General features: G+C 45.7%; 1 protein-coding gene across 4 annotated transcripts in view; it reads right to left on the bottom strand.

Moving 5' to 3' along the window:
• Positions 1–691: 691 nt before the first annotated feature.
• zeb2b (zinc finger E-box binding homeobox 2b) overlaps positions 692–16,912 on the bottom strand; it is a 49,022-nt gene continuing 32,801 nt past the window's right edge. The window contains exons 3-10 of one of the 4 annotated variants that reach the window (XM_049753189.1): positions 15,583–15,834; positions 12,209–12,274; positions 11,145–11,333; positions 9,636–9,850; positions 7,269–7,377; positions 5,191–7,187; positions 3,632–3,812; positions 692–2,745 (exon numbers count right to left, since the gene is read on the bottom strand). In XM_049753189.1, the coding sequence (XP_049609146.1) occupies positions 2,159–2,745; positions 3,632–3,812; positions 5,191–7,187; positions 7,269–7,377; positions 9,636–9,850; positions 11,145–11,333; positions 12,209–12,274; positions 15,583–15,834 (3,596 nt within the window). In that variant the 3' untranslated portion in view covers positions 692–2,158. Of the gene's footprint in view, positions 2,746–3,631; positions 3,813–5,190; positions 7,188–7,268; positions 7,378–9,635; positions 9,851–11,144; positions 11,334–12,208; positions 12,275–15,582; positions 15,839–16,912 lie in introns of all 4 variants that reach the window. The other 3 variants (XM_049753191.1, XM_049753187.1, XM_049753190.1) reach the window with 3 other exon arrangements.

The following is a 16,912-nucleotide window of genomic DNA, read 5'->3' as shown; positions in this document are numbered from 1 at the left end:
ACAGCATCCCCCCCCCCCCCCCCCCGGCTGGGCTGAACCAACTGGCCCACTCGTTCAACACTTTCCGCCACGTCACATATCAAATTCGACAGCTAATCAACATTTAGCCCCGCTCGCTGCCCCGCTTTCATCCACGAGATAGTCTGCGAATGATCCGGTGGCGACGCGATCGATGGGGGAAAAGGCAAAGCTGGTTGTGATGTTTGGCATGGCTCAACCTTTGCCGCTTTCATCTGGGCCTTTTGAAGTTGCCGTTCATCTGCATAAAGCGAAGTGAAGGGCGGGATGGAGTCCACCTGTCAGCGCCAAGTACAAACGCGGGAGGACGGAAACACAGCTAGAATTTCCTCCTGCTCAAATTAATTGGTGTTTAACATGGGAAAAAAAGTTTTGTGTGTATGTGGGGCGAATCAATCTTTTTGAAATGAGGAATACATTATTTATTTATTTATTTATTTATTTATTTATTTATTTATTTATTTATTTATTTATTTTAAAAGTCCACATTTGTGTAAATAAGAGTAAATTTACTTTATTTTAATACATTTATTTATTTTAAAATATTTGCATAGTTTTCTAAATGAATCGCATTACAGTAATCAATAATAGCAATGAATAAAAAAAAAACTCAGCATGAGAAGCAGCACAAAAATTTGTCGCCTCCAAATAAACAAAGACGACGCGGCGAGCGTTTTGTATTTTGTAATTTGGCTACTTTTATTCGAGCAGGGTCATTTTCAAGAGAAATTACAAATCAAGAATTCAATAATACTTTTACAAAGACATTTCAGGAAAGATTCTTCTTCAGTCATGATATCATACATAGTATTTAACAGTCCCTCTTCATTTTTTAGCTTAAAAAAAAGAAACAAAGATGAAGAAAGTGGAATTTTTTTTTCAGTCGAAAATACAGTGTTTTCACAATTGTATAAAAGTTCCCAAATTTGGAATTTTCCATTATGTGGAAAATAGAGGAAATAAAATAAAATAAGATTAAACTTCGCATTTCACAATGTTTCAAAACACAATAAATGCTCTCTTTACGTAAATTTTGCCCTATGATCAACACCATGTTCCTTTTTACTAAAATATATCTATATATTGAAGACCTATAGTACTGTACACAACAGTATGAAATAAATAAAATTAGGAAATATAAAATGGGCCACATAAATAAGTTTTTTTTTCTTCCGACCTACAAATAAAATGAATGCAATTTGTTCGTTTTCCAAAAAAAGAAAGAAAAAAAAAAGGTTTGGTGTAATACTGACAAAGAAACATTGCACAACATAATGTAAACTAAGTAACTGCTGCCTAGAGTCTTAATACTGACACGGGTGCCGCAGAGAACAATGGTAAACCATCCCATAATACTGAAGCTGGTGGGTAAAAAAAAAAAAAAAAAAAAAAAAGTAACCTTCCTTTGACACAATACGAGGGTGGCACTTGCAGAAAACACACAGGTTAAAAGGTTTGCATATAAGGCTTCTTCTTTTTCATAAAACACCTCAAAGGCTTCATCCTTCATTTGACCCCTCCCCTCCCCGTTTTTTTTTTTTTTCCCTTAAGACGGAGGCACCGCCAGCTCATCCGCCTCCTCCTCCTCCTCCTCCTCTTTGCCCCGTTTCCTTCACAGTCTTCATGATTGGAGGCCTGACACAGTGCGGCTGCAGGTGGCGGAACCAAAGGTGGGTGACGACAAACACCGAAGGGCTGAAGGGGGGGTACGCAGACCCCGCTGCTCTTGTTCCGACCCCGTATAAATATATACATAGGCAACGCTTCCTTTTTTCTTTTTTTTTTCTTCTTCTTCTTGGTGATTACAGAAGCGGAGTGCAATTTGTACAAGTCACTGTTTTGTGCTATAAATACTATGGAACACGGACGGGCAAGGGGAGGTTAGCACCACACTCTTGTGTCTGTACATTTTTTTCCAAATGTATTTATTCTTTGTCGGGTTTGCATAATGCAGCTTCAGTCACAAACCCCTCCCCTTCCCTTCCACCGCCGCCGCCACTGCCGCCGCCTCATTGATTTAGCGGTCGAAGCTTCCCGGAAGCTTCAGGCACGTGCACGTAAGGGTTTAAAACATCCCCGTCTTAAACCCAACAGGTAAGAATACCGAAGCGGGAGAAAAACGTTTTTCCCCCCCCGGCGACTACATGGCGTCCTCCATGGCGTCCTCGCGATCCGATTTGGTTTCCATTTTGCCATCCAGCGAACTGTCGTCCATCGAGTGCTCTCCGTTCTCCTCTTCGTCCCTCAACGTGTCCGGGTCCGTGTCCATGCTCTTGCTTTCCTCCTCCTCCTCAAACTCAAACTCGTCCTCCCTGCGTCCCATCTTTCCGTATTCTTGGTCCACTTCCTTGCGTCCCTCTACGATCCCTCCGTTCACGCCGTCGTGCCGTAAGATGGCCTCGCGCTCCGCCGCCACCGCCGCCAGCTCGGGGTAACCCTGAGGAGCCATTCCTTGCAAGTAGGCCCGGCTCATCAGCAGCTCGGTGGGCTCCAGGTGGCCCTTCTCGCGGGCCTCCCTCTCGGCCGCCTCGCGTTCCTCCGCCTCGCGCTTGCAGTACGAGTAACGATGGTTCATGTGCTGCGAGTACGAGCCCGAGTGCGAAAATCGTTTCCCGCATTTGTCGCACTGGTAGGGCTTCTCGCCCGAGTGCAAGCGCGAGTGCTCGATCAGATGGTGCTTGTGTTTGAAGGCCTTTTTGCAGATCTGGCATTGGTGCGGTCGCTTGCCTGCGGACACACAAAAGAAAAGAGCGGACGCCGTGAGCGCCGTGACGACGGGCGGGACGCCACAACAAATCACACAAAAGCAGAGGAAAAGCAAAGAGTTGGATGGATTGGATGGCGTGGAGCAAAATGACATAACGGGGACATCAAATCCAGAGTTATTCAAATTGGGAGCGGAAAATGCGCTAGCATTCGCCGCCTGATATTAGGAAAGTTCCCTCCTGCGGTCCAAACAAAGAAACTCGTCGACGCGTCGCCAACACGCCGGTTGAGGAGTCGAGAAATCGGCGGGATCTACTCGGGAGGGGGGAGGGGCTTATCTGGAAATAGGATTGAAGTTCACGTTGATAGCATGCCTGCCACAGGAAGCCGCCATTTCATTTCTTTGAAACTTTTCGCAAACGAGACGAGGCGAAAGGGCTTTTTAATCTCCAGTCCGACCACTTCCCTTCTGTGCGGGGACCAGAACAACACGGCGACGTGAGCGAGAAAGCGGAGCTGCCCCGGCCCACCCCGCTTTCATGTCCGAATAGATAAGACGCACAAAAGCGGCAAACACTAGACGAGAGATACCGACTCTGAAATGAATGATGCAACCCCATGAAAGAGGAACTGGCTACGCTAACGCTAATAAGAAAGACTCGTTTGCGGCGCTCTGAAGGCGTCGATGCGATCTCTCGCCAATAACGGGGCCGCTTTTACTCGTCGGGCTAACCAATAGCGAAAAGTATGTCCGCCCTGTTGATGAAGAAGCAAGTTACAAGATGTGCAACAGAGGAAGGAGGAAGAGGAGGGGACAAGTTAAAAGATTCACTGAGGATTTTCAATACAAACATTGACAAAAGGAAATATAATGGGGTTGGAAATAAGGGTCTAGAACAGTATATACCTGTGTGTTCATATTTGTGTCTGAGAAGGGAACTGCTCTTCTGGAATGTTTTGTCGCACAAGTCACACGCGTACATACCACTTTCAGTCTTCTTAATCTTCTTCCGCGACAGACAGGAGTCGGGGTCTGTCATGTCGTCCAGCCCTGACATGTAATCGGCGGTAGCGTCAAGCAGCTCGCCCTTAGCAAGGACAAAGAACAACAGAGAAGACGAGAGGACACACAGAAAAAAATCAATTGGGGTTGGAATTCAGATAACACAAAAATTCCTAATCTTATATATTTACTCGTTCCCTCGCTTTTCACCGGTGATGCGTTTCGTGTTAAACGATTAGGCCCCGCCGGCAACGCAAACAGTTCCATAAATAGTTGTTACAAAAAGTTTCAAATGTACTTTCCCAGTCTGAATGATGTGCCCAGCGAAGGACTAATAACAGGCTAGGTCAGAATTTAGCCCGCGCCGTGCCCCAAATCAGCTAAGCAAGGATGGAGCTAACGAGAACTTTGATGGCTAATACACGGATCAGAAAATTCTGGCACTATTTGATTCTGGTGTCAATATAGGTGTCAAATTGGGACTCTCCAACCTTGGGGACTGAAGTTTTCATTCGATTTAAATGTTAGTAACATTTACATGCTAGAAGGGCTATGCTAAAAATGCTAATCCAATGCTAACCGAGAATTTAGATGGCTGATACACGAATCGCAAAATTTTTGCACTTGACGATTAGTGTCAATGTAGGCCTGATCCAATTTAGGACTCTCCAACCTTGGGGACTGAATTTTTTTTGGTGTCATTTAATTTAAATGTAAGTGACATTTACATCTCGTTAGGAGTGCTATGCTAAAAATGCTAATCCAATGCTATCCAAACGTTAGCATCGAAATCTTTGTCTAAAAATGCAATGAAAGTCTTTTATCTGGCCTGAACGGAGATTTGCAAGGTGGTCTATTGTTTCTCCTTTCAGTCCAGTCAGTAAGAGTAAAATCTCTCTTTATATGATGAAGACAAGTGTGGCGTGTGAATTGATGGAGAACAATACGCGGCGGTGAGAGGAACATTCTGCGGCGGCGATCACAATCACAAGGTGTGACGTGTTCCTTTAATGAACTTGACAATGCGAGGATGTTTGAAGACGGGACGGCGCTATCACTCGGCAATCAATTCCAGCTAAACGCCTGTAGCTGTATTTTTAAAATCTAATTTAATAACTTAGAATGAGAAACATTATTAATACTTTTTTTTTCTCATCAAAATGGTTTCCCTCTATGTTAAACAGCCCTCAGCATGCAGCGGTAATGAACACGGGTGCATTATTAAAGTGCACTCGCAAGCTAATCTCGCTTTAAAATGCGACTGAGGTGTGGCGGGGTGTTCTTCAAGGCGGGATTTGTTATTTCTGCAAACATTGTGGGGCTTTTGCAATTTGGTACCAGGAAGATGATGACTCAACACCGAGTCTAGTGATGGAACACATTTTTTTGGCGCTAATTAGCAGAGATAAGCGTTCATTTGGTTCCGCCTGGAGCCGTCACCGAAACGCAGGTGGTTTATTTACCTGGAAACCATGTTTCCGCTGGTACTTTCTCCGCTGTTGCATCTCAGCAAAGGTAGCGGCACCGGCTGCGTATGTGTAGGCCATGTGCGGTAGGAAACCCATCTGCTCCATACCCGGGTAGGGCCGGAGTCCCGGGATGCTGGCCTGCATGGGCGGCATGAACGTGGCCGGCGGAAAAGCCGTCTGAGGTGGAAGTGACGTGTACATGGGTTTGGCGGCAAAGGGGTTAATGCCAAAGATGGGGCTAGTGCTTTTCTCCAGGTTGCCGTTGTTGGCGGAGGCGGAGAATTCCTTCTTGAGATAGGCTAGGTTCAGAGGCTCCTCAAAGTGCTCGCGCGGCGAAGGGACGCCGCTAAGCTCGACGGAGACGCTGTTGACTTTGGGTCGGCTCTTCACCGTCAACGCGTGCTTAGGTTCCTTGATGAGTCGCGGGAGAGAAAGGTCCAGCGGCTCGGCTTGCAGGTCCTCCGACACCAGGCTGTTGGGGGTGTACGAACTGCTGTGCGAATGTTTGGAGGAGGTGGACGACAGGTTGAGAGGTGACGGAGTGTTGCTGCGGGAATGGTCTAACTTGTCACCCGTGGGTTTGGCGTCGCCAAATTGGTGGTTTTTCAAATGTCTGAGGGAGTTGTCACAGTTGTTGTGGAGCTCGGCGATGGCTGGAGATGTAATACGGTCGCCCGGTTTGATTAGAGACATGGGCGACCGCGCTGCCAGAGGGTCTTTGGGGGGACTGTGGCGGTTGTTGCTACCCACAAGCATTTCCGCGTTGTTCTTGTGCTCGAGCGGCGGCGGCGTTCTGCTGCTACCGTATGGAAACATCTTCCGCTGATCAAACCACTGCTTAACGAATTCCTGAGGAAGGCCGACGGCAATGGAAATCTTGAGCAGCTCTTCGGAGTTGGGCTCCATGTTCATGGCGAAATACGCCTTGAGCACAGACATGTGGTCCCTGTAGGGGTGAAGGGAACCCGCCATTCCCTTTTCGGTCAAAATGGAAGATGTCAGATGAGCGTTCTTCTCCATGAAGATATGCTTGTTGGGCATCAGGTTCTCGCTGGGTTGGAGCACGGCTTTGATCTCCTCGTTCATTTTGCACAGGTAGCGCTCGTGTTGGTGGAGAGGGATGGGACCCGGGAAGGTTTCTTTACAATACTGACACGCGTACGGCGTGAACATGTTCTCTGATGCCTTTTCCTCCATGCCACCTTCCAGCATGTGGTTGGCTTTCTCGTGTTTGATATTGCTAATCTGTCTCTTTGAGTCTGCGGTCAAGCTCTGGAGACAGGCTTTGGCTTCGTTGACCTTCTCAAGCGTGTAGTCTATGATGCTTTTGGTGGCGCCGTTGTGATTGACGAGCGGAAGACTGACCTGCCCCCCTGCTGAGTTTAGGCCCTGTTTTTGCTCCTCCACCTGTGAGCCCAGTTCCTTCATGTAGGCCGTGAGCTTGGACAGCTCTTCCGGTTTGCAGTCCATTTTCTGCCTGCACACCGTGTTGTCTACAATCTGGAGGACCTTTTGCACCTCGCTCAGGTTGTTCATCAGAGGGCCCGGGTAGCCCAGAAGCTGCGACTCCAGTCCGGGCATACCCAGGTGCTGCAGAGGGCTCTGGGCCGTCGAGTTGTGGTGGACGCCCAGCGGACTGTTGCCTCCGACTCCGTTCATGAAAGGCCCGGGGGCGCCGAATCCGTGCGTGGCCATCATCAGTTTATAGTCGTTGAAGTCGAGCGGTTCGGTCTTGATGCTCAGGTGGTTGTTGTGGTCGACCAAGCTCACCGGCTTGCCGTTCTCCAGCTTTTGCCGCAGTTGGGTGATGGCAGTGTTGGTGGGGGAGGAGGACGCCGAGGTGGGCGAGGAGCCCGTTTTCATGGCGCCGCCGCGCATCCGACCGTTGACGGCGATCAGGCCGATGCACTTCTTGCTGCTGATATGCGAACTGTAGGACCCAGAGTGCGAGAAGCGCTTCTTACAGTTGGGGCATTCGTAGGGTTTCTCACCTGGAACGGAAAAGCAGATACGATAAGTCGTTTGAGGGGGGGGGGACACGTCTGCAAGAGTCTTCTTAGACTGCCACTCACCACTGTGGATGCGGAGATGTTCCTTCAGATGGTGCTTGTACTTGAAGGCCTTACCGCACTCGGTGCACTTGAACTTGCGGTTGCCGGCCGCTTGGTTCAGCAGTTGGTGCTGCGGGAAAGACACTTGCCGTTAAAATTCTGCACCGTCACCACAAGCGGTCAGCATGTTTCACTCGCTGAACCTGTCACAAGCGGTGGCGATAACAGAGAGGATCCCACACCTTTTCATTTCCTGCCTGCTCGACTGTCTTTAGAATTTGGCAGCTCCAGAAAATAATCTATATTTAGCGCATTTGCCTTCATTAGAGGGACTGATATGATCTACTTTTCATTCAACTCCCCCGTAATAAGTCTTGTGTCGCCCTGCATACCTGCAGTCGCATCATTTTGGAATTTTTTTCGTAGCATCTCATACGATCATCTGTAACTAGCTAGCTTGAACCTGCTGAAAACGATCACCCCAAAATCGGAGAGGCCATTTTTTTCCGAGCCCAGACCAGAAAAAATCCAATGCGCCCCCCTCCCCTACCGACAAATGCTGGGGTGTACGAATTCCTGGAGAGACAGATGGTAGTGCACAGGACACTATGAAGAAAAGCTCCAACCTTCACAGATCAAGCAGGGAGAGTCGAGGGTGGGGGAGGTGAGGGGGGGACCCGCCGAGCGCCGGAGAGAACCGCGCCACTCGTATGTTGCTGAGTTGCATAAACAAACAGCAACAGCTGCTTCGGTGCCTCCTCCCCCTCCTCCCCCTTCTCCCCCCTGAGGACCTCTGCCCGTTAAAGTTTAGTCTCACTGCTAATAAGACACTCTGGGCCCTTAATTGTGAATGGCACCAGCAAAATGCTCCATCTCGCCTTCATGCACTGGCGCCGTCACTTGTGGGCGGGGCACCGGCAGAACGCTTGCATATGTATAAGATCTAATTAATCATATTCCGGCTAATTGCTTAAAAGGAGGAGGAGCATTAAGACTTGTAAACATACGAGAGCACATGTTTACTGATGGGTACATTATTTCTTATGCTAATGCTCCTCGTTGTCAGGTTCGCCTACGCGGGGACGGGCAGGACGGAAATGACAAAGCGATGGAGAAGCTGACAGCGCAGTTGATTTTATAAGTGAACACAAGTGGTGGAGCAGAAGGAGCTGCGGTGCTTGAACACGATTGGCCGGCCATTGAGAGCGAAAGCGGCGGCGGCACCGGCATGGTAATGTGGGGATTGGGACGGCCAGGCATTGGGCCGGCCCATCTGCTCACGTTTACATCCAGCTGGTAGATCAGGTGATGACATCAAATTCAGCCTGAGGCTGTCATGCGACCTCAGGAGACAAGTCAACTATGCGCGTGACATGGATTTTTTTTTTTTTTTTTTTTTACACCACTTTTTTATCTTCACTATGCCTCCATCAAATTTTCATTGGTGTGAATACACTTGAAGGGATGTTTGATATGAAAGCTTAGCTATGTATGTATTTATTTATTTATGTATTTATTTATTTATTTGTGTTTTAATTTTTTAATTTTTAATTATTTTTATTTATTTTTATTCTTTTTTATTTCCAGGATGTTCCGATTAAATTTGCATAGAAAATAAGGTCATTTCTGACAGTAGCATTTTTTTTTAACGTAAATTCTCTGTCTATTTTTATTTGATTCAGAATTTGTTTTGTTTATTTATAGCTTTGAGTTTTGGCTTGGATAAAAAAAAAAGTCTAATCCCATCCAACATGTTCAGAAATGATTTCTCTTATTTCTCGTATATACAATCTTATTCCATATTGTGGACCTAAATCGTACCATATCGGCTTTTTGCTCTTTAAATCCTAAATTTCTTTGTGCCCAATTTATCATTTTATTCAAAATGTTAAAATCATGTCTCAAATTGAGCTAAATTGCAACTTCATTGCTCTAATTTAACATCCATGACTAATGGAAGTGTTTCATCCTCACGGGACGACTCACGTCAACTGTCACGAGACGCACTTATATTACAAATCTCTGAAGTATGTTGTGTAGATGTTGCTGCTGATTATGCAGTGTGAGTGTGTGTGTGTGTGTGTGTGTCACCAGAACAACATTAAAGACCAGTAGCAAAGTTAAGGAGCTGATAAAAATTTCCAAATTGGAAATTAACACAATCACTGGATCGTGAACACGAAGCTGCAAAATCATATCAAGGAAGGCCATCAAAAAACCATTTAGGGCCTCAATTAAAGTTATTACCATTAAAGGAGTCGCATCTTCAAAATGCCATGAAAAATTAATAATGATTGCCAATCAGAAAAAAAAATGATCTCTCTTCTCGGAGGATCAGAGCACATTACAGATAAGATGGAGGTTGTGCGTGTGTGTGAAATAGCTAACCTGATCCCTCGCAGGCTTGTGCGTGGCCATATGTCGCTCGAGCTGAGTGCGGTAGGCAAACGTGTAGCTGCACAGCGGGCAGGCGAAGTTCTCCTCATTCTTCTCATGGCGGTACTTGATGTGCTCCTTCAGTGATGTCAAGCGCTTGTAGCCTCGGTCGCAGTAGGGGCAGGTCAACAGTTGGGCGAAGGCATCTGGCGTTCCAGGTGGCAGGTCTGCATGGGTAGGAGGGGAAAGCGGGCCAAAAGGTCAGCCAATCAATGGCAGCTAATGGGCGTCTTGCCCAGAATGCTATGGGAGCTATCTATGCAATCTGCCGCACACCCAAGGACTTGGAAGGGAAAAAAATATTTCCTTACTGGACGAAATATTACATTTCAAGTTTACATATTTATGTATTTTAGTAATATCATTGAATTAATTAAATTTAATTACAGGAGATGTCATAAAAGTTTTTGACCAATGAATTTTCTGTTATTTTCTGTTTAGGTATTGAAGACTACACACACATACATCTTCACACACACACACTCGCACACAGCAGGATAGCAAGTTCCTGAGTGCTGTCATGTCTTCAAATCTTTCCCACTCCTATGCTTGCCATGTCTGCAGCTTGACCCCACTCGCTCAATCCTCAATCCCAGTCCGCCTGCTGGGACCTTCAGAGGTGAACTATCTGGTTTCTGCCCAGCTGTTGCTTGAGACTGGAGGTAAACACTGTGGCATCCGGCAAATCTGTGGGACCAACAGCTGTCTGCTCGCGTCGGGCGAGAGAGCTGCTGCAGCTTCTCATCTCTCATTCGGAACTTTTTTTTTTTTTTTATTCTGCCCAGCGCACGAGTCAGGAGGTCATTGTCCTATCTTTTTGATAGTAATACTTTGGCCTCAGTAATGGCTATTTGTGTCCTGTATAGGCACTATATATGAAGTATTTGTAAATATGTGTCGATGTATACATGTGTGTAAATGTATGTATACATTTGTGTAAGTGTATATGTGTATATATATGTGTATATGTGTATATATGTATGTGTATACAAGTGCATACGTAGATATGTGTGTATATATGTGTATGTGGATACATGTGTATATGTATTTATATTTATTTATATTTATTTACATTTATTTATATTTATTTACATTTATTTATATTTATTTATTTATTCATATTTATATGTAATTATATGTATTTATATGTATTTACATTTATTTATATTTATTTACATTTATTTATTTATTTATTTATTCATATTTATATGTAATTATATGTATTTATATTTATTTATTTATATTTATTTATATTTATTTATATTTATTTAAATATATATGTTATATACACATTTCAAAATCGGTTGTGCATTTAAATTGGAATCTGAAAGTTTCCAACACTGAAGATTATTTTTTTCTATTTTATCCTACCAAACTGATGCTAATTGAAAACCTAACGCAGCGACGGCCACAAACAAGTTGAGGCGGCAGAATAAAACAAGAGGTGAAAAAGTGCCGTACCGTTTTCCTCCGGGCCTGCTGCCTCCGGCGTCCCAAGTCGGGAAAGCTCCTCCGGGGCTTCTGGGTAGATGATGGCTGTATCGCCTCGCTGGAGATACTCGGCGATGCTCACTACGTGGCTGTCACTGTCGCCCAGCTTCCTCTTGGCAAAAAAGTCCTCGAACTCTGAAGTGCAATTGACGCTCTTGACTAAAGGCGAGAAGGGAGAACAAACGACAAGACATGAGATTCCTTTTGGGAGTCTCCTGCTTCAAGTGTGAGGCGACACAAAAAGAATAGCGCAAAACGTCGGGCAGATACGACTAAATTATGGGTTCTGCGTGTCATTCCGCACTGCTAAAATAAGAATCGGAACCAAATCCAACTTCAAATCGTACAATCAGTAGAGGAAGAAAAACTTAAGCTTGAATTCTTCGGAAGTCACGTTTAAGACCGGTGGAGAGATCTTTTTTTTTTGGTTGCAGCCAAACCAAAATTCATCCCAGCCGCGGCTGGTGGTGCCAAGATGACCATGAAATTGCTAACCTTCATTAGTCCTCATGTGAGTGACAACTAAATGAAGATCGATTATGGCTAACGAGCCTTTTGGATGGCGAGTCAAGGTGAGCTTTAAAGCCATAACTTGACCGGCCAATTTGTAAAAGGTCAAGGTAGCAAATATTTGGTGATTTGGTCGCCGAAAAAAAAAATCAAATGTCACCGGTGCCAGTAGATCCCTTTTTCGCGGCCTCGACTGCATCATTTACGCTATTCGTTAGTCCTGTCCTTCCGAGCTAATTGCTGGAATTGTGCTCATGCTAATTAAACCCGCTCGCTACTTGTGAAAATGATAAATGCGATATATTTGAACCTGGCCCGGAAGGAAATTGCATTCCTCACAATGACAAGCGTATGTCTTCATTTAAAAAAATAAATAAAAAATAAAATAGTAATAATAATAATAAAACAACAACAAAATAATAAAATAATAAAATAATAAAATAATAATAAAATAAAATAAAATATAATAAATAATAATAAAATAACAATAAAATAAAATATAATAAATAATAATAATAACTCACCTGTACCGTTTCCAGCTATTTGCAAAGTGGTATCGGGGCCCAAAGTGTCGAAATCTTTGATTTCATCTGCACAGAAGGGTGGGGGGGGGGGGACAAAGAGGGCGGAGTGAGTGCAAGATGAGACGTTGAAGGTGCGGCACTTTGCTCATCCCGCTCAATGAATCCTATCAGGCCAGCCAGACGGCCACGTATTTACCTTTCACATGACAACAAGCTGCGACTAAACGTGATTTCCACCTGAGCAATTGTTGAGCTTGAGCCAACATGTGGCTTGAGCTCATTACGCCCCGACTGTGATGCATTTTGTCTCCTTTGTGACATGTTTTCCTCCAAAGCTGTTACACGCAGCGGCGGTGCACTAAAAATAACACAACTCGCCACCGCAAATGAAGAGTTGCGTTACGGCCAACCCACAACCCGATTGCACTCTGTGCGTCTTCATTGGAAATGAACTTTCTTCCAAGAAGGCCGTGTTTTGTGCCTCACTTTGTCACGAGGCGCCACCGTCTGATGTCACTCTTCACGCCACAGGAAGAGGCGGAGCCAGTGGATGCTTAATGTTTCCCCGCACAAAAGCCAGAAGCAAAGTGGCTTTTTTTGTATTTTTAGCCGACAATGGACTTGATGCTGTGAACGCCCCCACTCGCTGGCTTCTGGAGACATTTTTTTTTTTTGAAATCACATGTCTGCCAAGCGGCATCAGAACCGCAGCTTGAGAATAACCGTCTTTTTAGTGGCATAAATCAAGAGCAACAGATTGAAATATACCCACACGGCTCGGATTTCAGCACATGTGCGTGTCCTCACGGGCCGTGTTTGCTTTGGCTAATCAAATTTGGCTGCATTCTTTTGCCCTGACGCAAGGGGATGACCAGTGGGATTTACTGCTCCTCCTCTCTGCCCTGTTGGTGTTTACCTTGGAAAACATGTGTTATCTGCGGCGTGAGGAGGGCGAGCGAGCGAGACGCGGCTCCACCTCTGGCACCGGGCGATGTGTCACCGCGGTGAGCGAGGAAGCAAGCCAGCGGGAGGCGTTTACGTCCTGACACGGCAGCCGACGCTCTTTACACGGCGTGAAAGCCGTCACCAGAAATGCCGCAAAAAATGTGCGGCTGTGGGTCACGGGGTAGCCGTGCGTGTGTTGCGTCAGCGTTGGATCGCACAAGGGCCCACACCTCGTGGAAGAGCGAGACTCCAGCTCACGTCGTCACGCTGCTGTTTGCTATGAAAACATTCCTTTTTTTAATGGATGTTCTCCATTTTGCCTCTGAGCCGTATTCAACTCAAAAAGATATTCAGAGAGGGGGTGTGCAGACTTTTGCATGCATCTTTTCACGATGGAGCAGTGTAACAGTTTGATGTTTGCTATGAAAACATTCCTTTTTTAATGGACGTTCTCCATTTTGCCTCAACAACAACACAAAATATTTAGAGAAGGGGTGTGCAGACTTTTGCATGCATCTTTTCACGATGGAGCAGCATAACAGTTCGATATTTACTGTTTGCTATGAAAACATTCCTTTTTTAATGGACGTTCTCCATTTTGCCTCTGAGCCGTATTCAACCCAAACAAAAAAAATCAGAGAAGGGGTGTGCAGACTTTTGCATGCATCTTTTCACGATGGAGCAGCGTAACAGTTTGAAATTTGGACAGTGACAAGATGGGGAGGGGGGGAGGGGGCAAACGCTTCTATTCAACAATCCTCAAAACGTTCGCAATGACATGTCCGGTGGCAATAAAAATATGGCGCCATGTTACGTTGCTCGCTGGAGCATCAGGTGATTTATGCGCAAATGCCTGTCAGTGACAATGATGTCATGCTTTCCAGAAGACTGCATCCAGCCACATTGTGGGATGGAGGAATGTCAAGGACAAGGCCAGATAGAAGGCTTTGATTGTCTTCTGGAATCACAGGAGCTTCCTGTCTTCTGGCACGACATCGTCACCGTCAAAGTACATTCAAATTTTTCAAGCCAGATTCTTACGAGGCCAACAAGGTCTGATTCGGCCTTCCGGAGGCCCGGTGAGAAGCTCCTGATAGGGCTCCGAATCAGCAGGACAGCGATATGTGTGTGTGTGTGTGTGTGTGTGTGGGGCTGCTAGCTTATCTCAGGACTCAGTTATGTGTTGAGGTATCTGCGCAGACACTCAGGCACCGGCAAAGTAAGAGTAGGCTGGGAAACACAGCAGCCACAAGATTGGGAAAGAGACTCTAATGAACTTGACTCGCTCTCCCAAATATGTCAGACACTTTATCACAGCACAAGCAGATTATGTGAGAATTGCAACATGGCTGATTTACAGACATTACGGCACCGCGGGTCTTTATCAAATAAACAATTACCGTATGCAACGACAGCTTGTTTATCCTTTATCTTGATTTATTTACCCGACTGTCTTCTTCCTCGTATCCCCTGAAGGATACGAACTGTTATTTCGGCTTTTTTTTTTTTTTTGCTTCGACTAATAAATGCGCCACCTCCGGTATTAAAATTTAAGCCCGCCCGAACGTTGCCGACTTCTCGGGCGCCGTGCATGGCTAGTTCATTAGCAGAAATGAATAGCAAAGCCGAGCTCATTTAGAAAGGCGCTGTCTTACATGACTTCTCGCCGCACTCTGTTCCTGTCACTCGCTTCCAAGAATCATTGACTCTTATTATACATGTAAATGGCTATCATAAAAATAAAAATTTCATTTAAGATTGCTAATGACTTTTTTTTTCCAGCAGTCTGGCTTCCTTTAATGGGTCTACCCTGCCCCCTAATTAAAAGTATTTATCTTTCAAGCATCCGTGACTGGCGCCCCGGCAATCAGCGCCGTTTGACAAAAGAGCATAAGTCAAGTTTGGGGGTTGGGGTGGGGGATGGGGGGGTCACCTGGGAGCAGCAGATCGGGGGTCTCGAGGTTATTTTTGTCACATGATGCTCCTCAAAAGTTGTTTTTAATTTTGCGATGGGCTAATGCGACCTATATTATAAAAGCACCGCAAAATGGCGAGGGAAATTTTGAATGGCGTCCATATTACAATTCATGGTGGGGAGCGCCACGGAGGCCTCGCCGTCAGACCTGGCTCCAGCCTTGTTTGCGCCACACTTGGCTCCATTTGTTTAAGGCTACACCAGATGGGAGGGGCTTAACGTATAAGATGATCCCGCAGGCGGCAGCATGAGCACATAAAGAATCTGCCGGTCGGATTAAGCGAGTTCAGTCAAAGAACGGCTCACCTTGAAGGCCGCACATCTGGCGGCTTACAGGCAACCAAATTCTACACCAGGTGTCAAGTTTTTAATTTAAAAAAGAAGGTATTTAGGATTGCATTCTGTAACCCCGCCCCTTTTCTTAACCGGAGAGATGACATCGTCCGACACTCACCGGCACCATCCGCCGAGGCACTCAGCATGTCGCTGTCGGGCCAGATGTGCTCCACTCCGCTGTCCCTCATTTCGTCGTCCTCCTCTTCTTTGGTGGGCAGCCCGTGGCTCTCGGCGCACGGCGAGGCGTCGGCGTTGACCAGGCTGGCCGGGCTACCGGTGCCGTTGATCAGCGGGTCTTCCTCGGACACCTGCAACTTGTCGTCCTCTTCCGTCTCCGAGCCGGTCTCCAACACATTCTCGTAGTTGAGAGCTGCCAAAGAGAGGACGTTTGGATCAGTGGGCGGGGACGTTTCTTTCCCAATGAGGATTTCGACATCTTTTTGGAAACCGCGAAAGGCCCCGCGTCGCTATTTGGCCTGAGTCACGGGTTCCGCCCCAATTACAAGACTGGAATCTGCACTTGATCCACAGCGACGGGCAGACAGCTGCCAGTGCGATGTGGGCCAAAATAGCCGCTAATTTCGAGTCGCACTCAAATGCCTGACGTGCCGGCGTGCTGCACCTTTCACGCATTTCAGATGCTTAACATAGCACGAGCGGCACAACCGAGTTGCGGCGACGAAGCTCAACCCGATGACTCATCGGGGGAAGCCATTCGTGAACATAAATACAAATTTTAACTCATGTAAAAAAAAAAAAAAAAAGCACTGCGACAGGCCCCAAGGCTCAAGAAAAAACACACACGGACGACCCTGGTGTAAAAAAATGGAATACTGAGCACTGAAGAATGAATATTTCAGCAACAACAAAAGAAATTAGCCTGTTAAATCAAACAAATGACCTCTGACCTTTTGTTGCACAATCTTTGGAAGTTTTGACTACTGTGATGGCCTTCAAGGGTCTGAGTTGTTTTGCTTTTACTATCTCTTGAAGATAAAGCGTGCGGTCAGTTCAGGGTGCCTTCATTTTTTTTTTTTTTTCTCCAGGTCAGTTTTGTTCTGTTAGTATTGAAACGTAAAAAAAAAAAAATGCTGGAATTTTATTTGGTCATTTCAATACATTTGAATGGGTTGTTGTAGTATTAATTATTTTTATAATTATTGTATTAATTTAATTATTTTTTTAAATGAACCAATCAATGAAATATTATTTTTATTATTAATTCATCATTAATATGCATTATTTCAGTGGCCATTTTGAGGGGTTGTCTTCAACACAAAACAACTTGACAATTATGAACTCCAAAAACGGCATCCGATCAGTCGCCACCAACGGACAAGCTAGGCGGTCCCTGGAATCAATCACGAGGAGGCAGCACGTCGCGTTACGTTTCTCACATTTTGAGAGCTTTCATAAATCTACGAGAGGCTGCCTCTTCCCACGGTGAA

Source organism: Syngnathus scovelli, chromosome 2 (genome assembly GCF_024217435.2).
Source record: "Syngnathus scovelli strain Florida chromosome 2, RoL_Ssco_1.2, whole genome shotgun sequence".
In the NCBI taxonomy this organism is placed as follows: Eukaryota; Metazoa; Chordata; class Actinopteri; order Syngnathiformes; family Syngnathidae; genus Syngnathus; species Syngnathus scovelli.
This window is presented reverse-complemented; position numbering and strand designations above follow the sequence as displayed.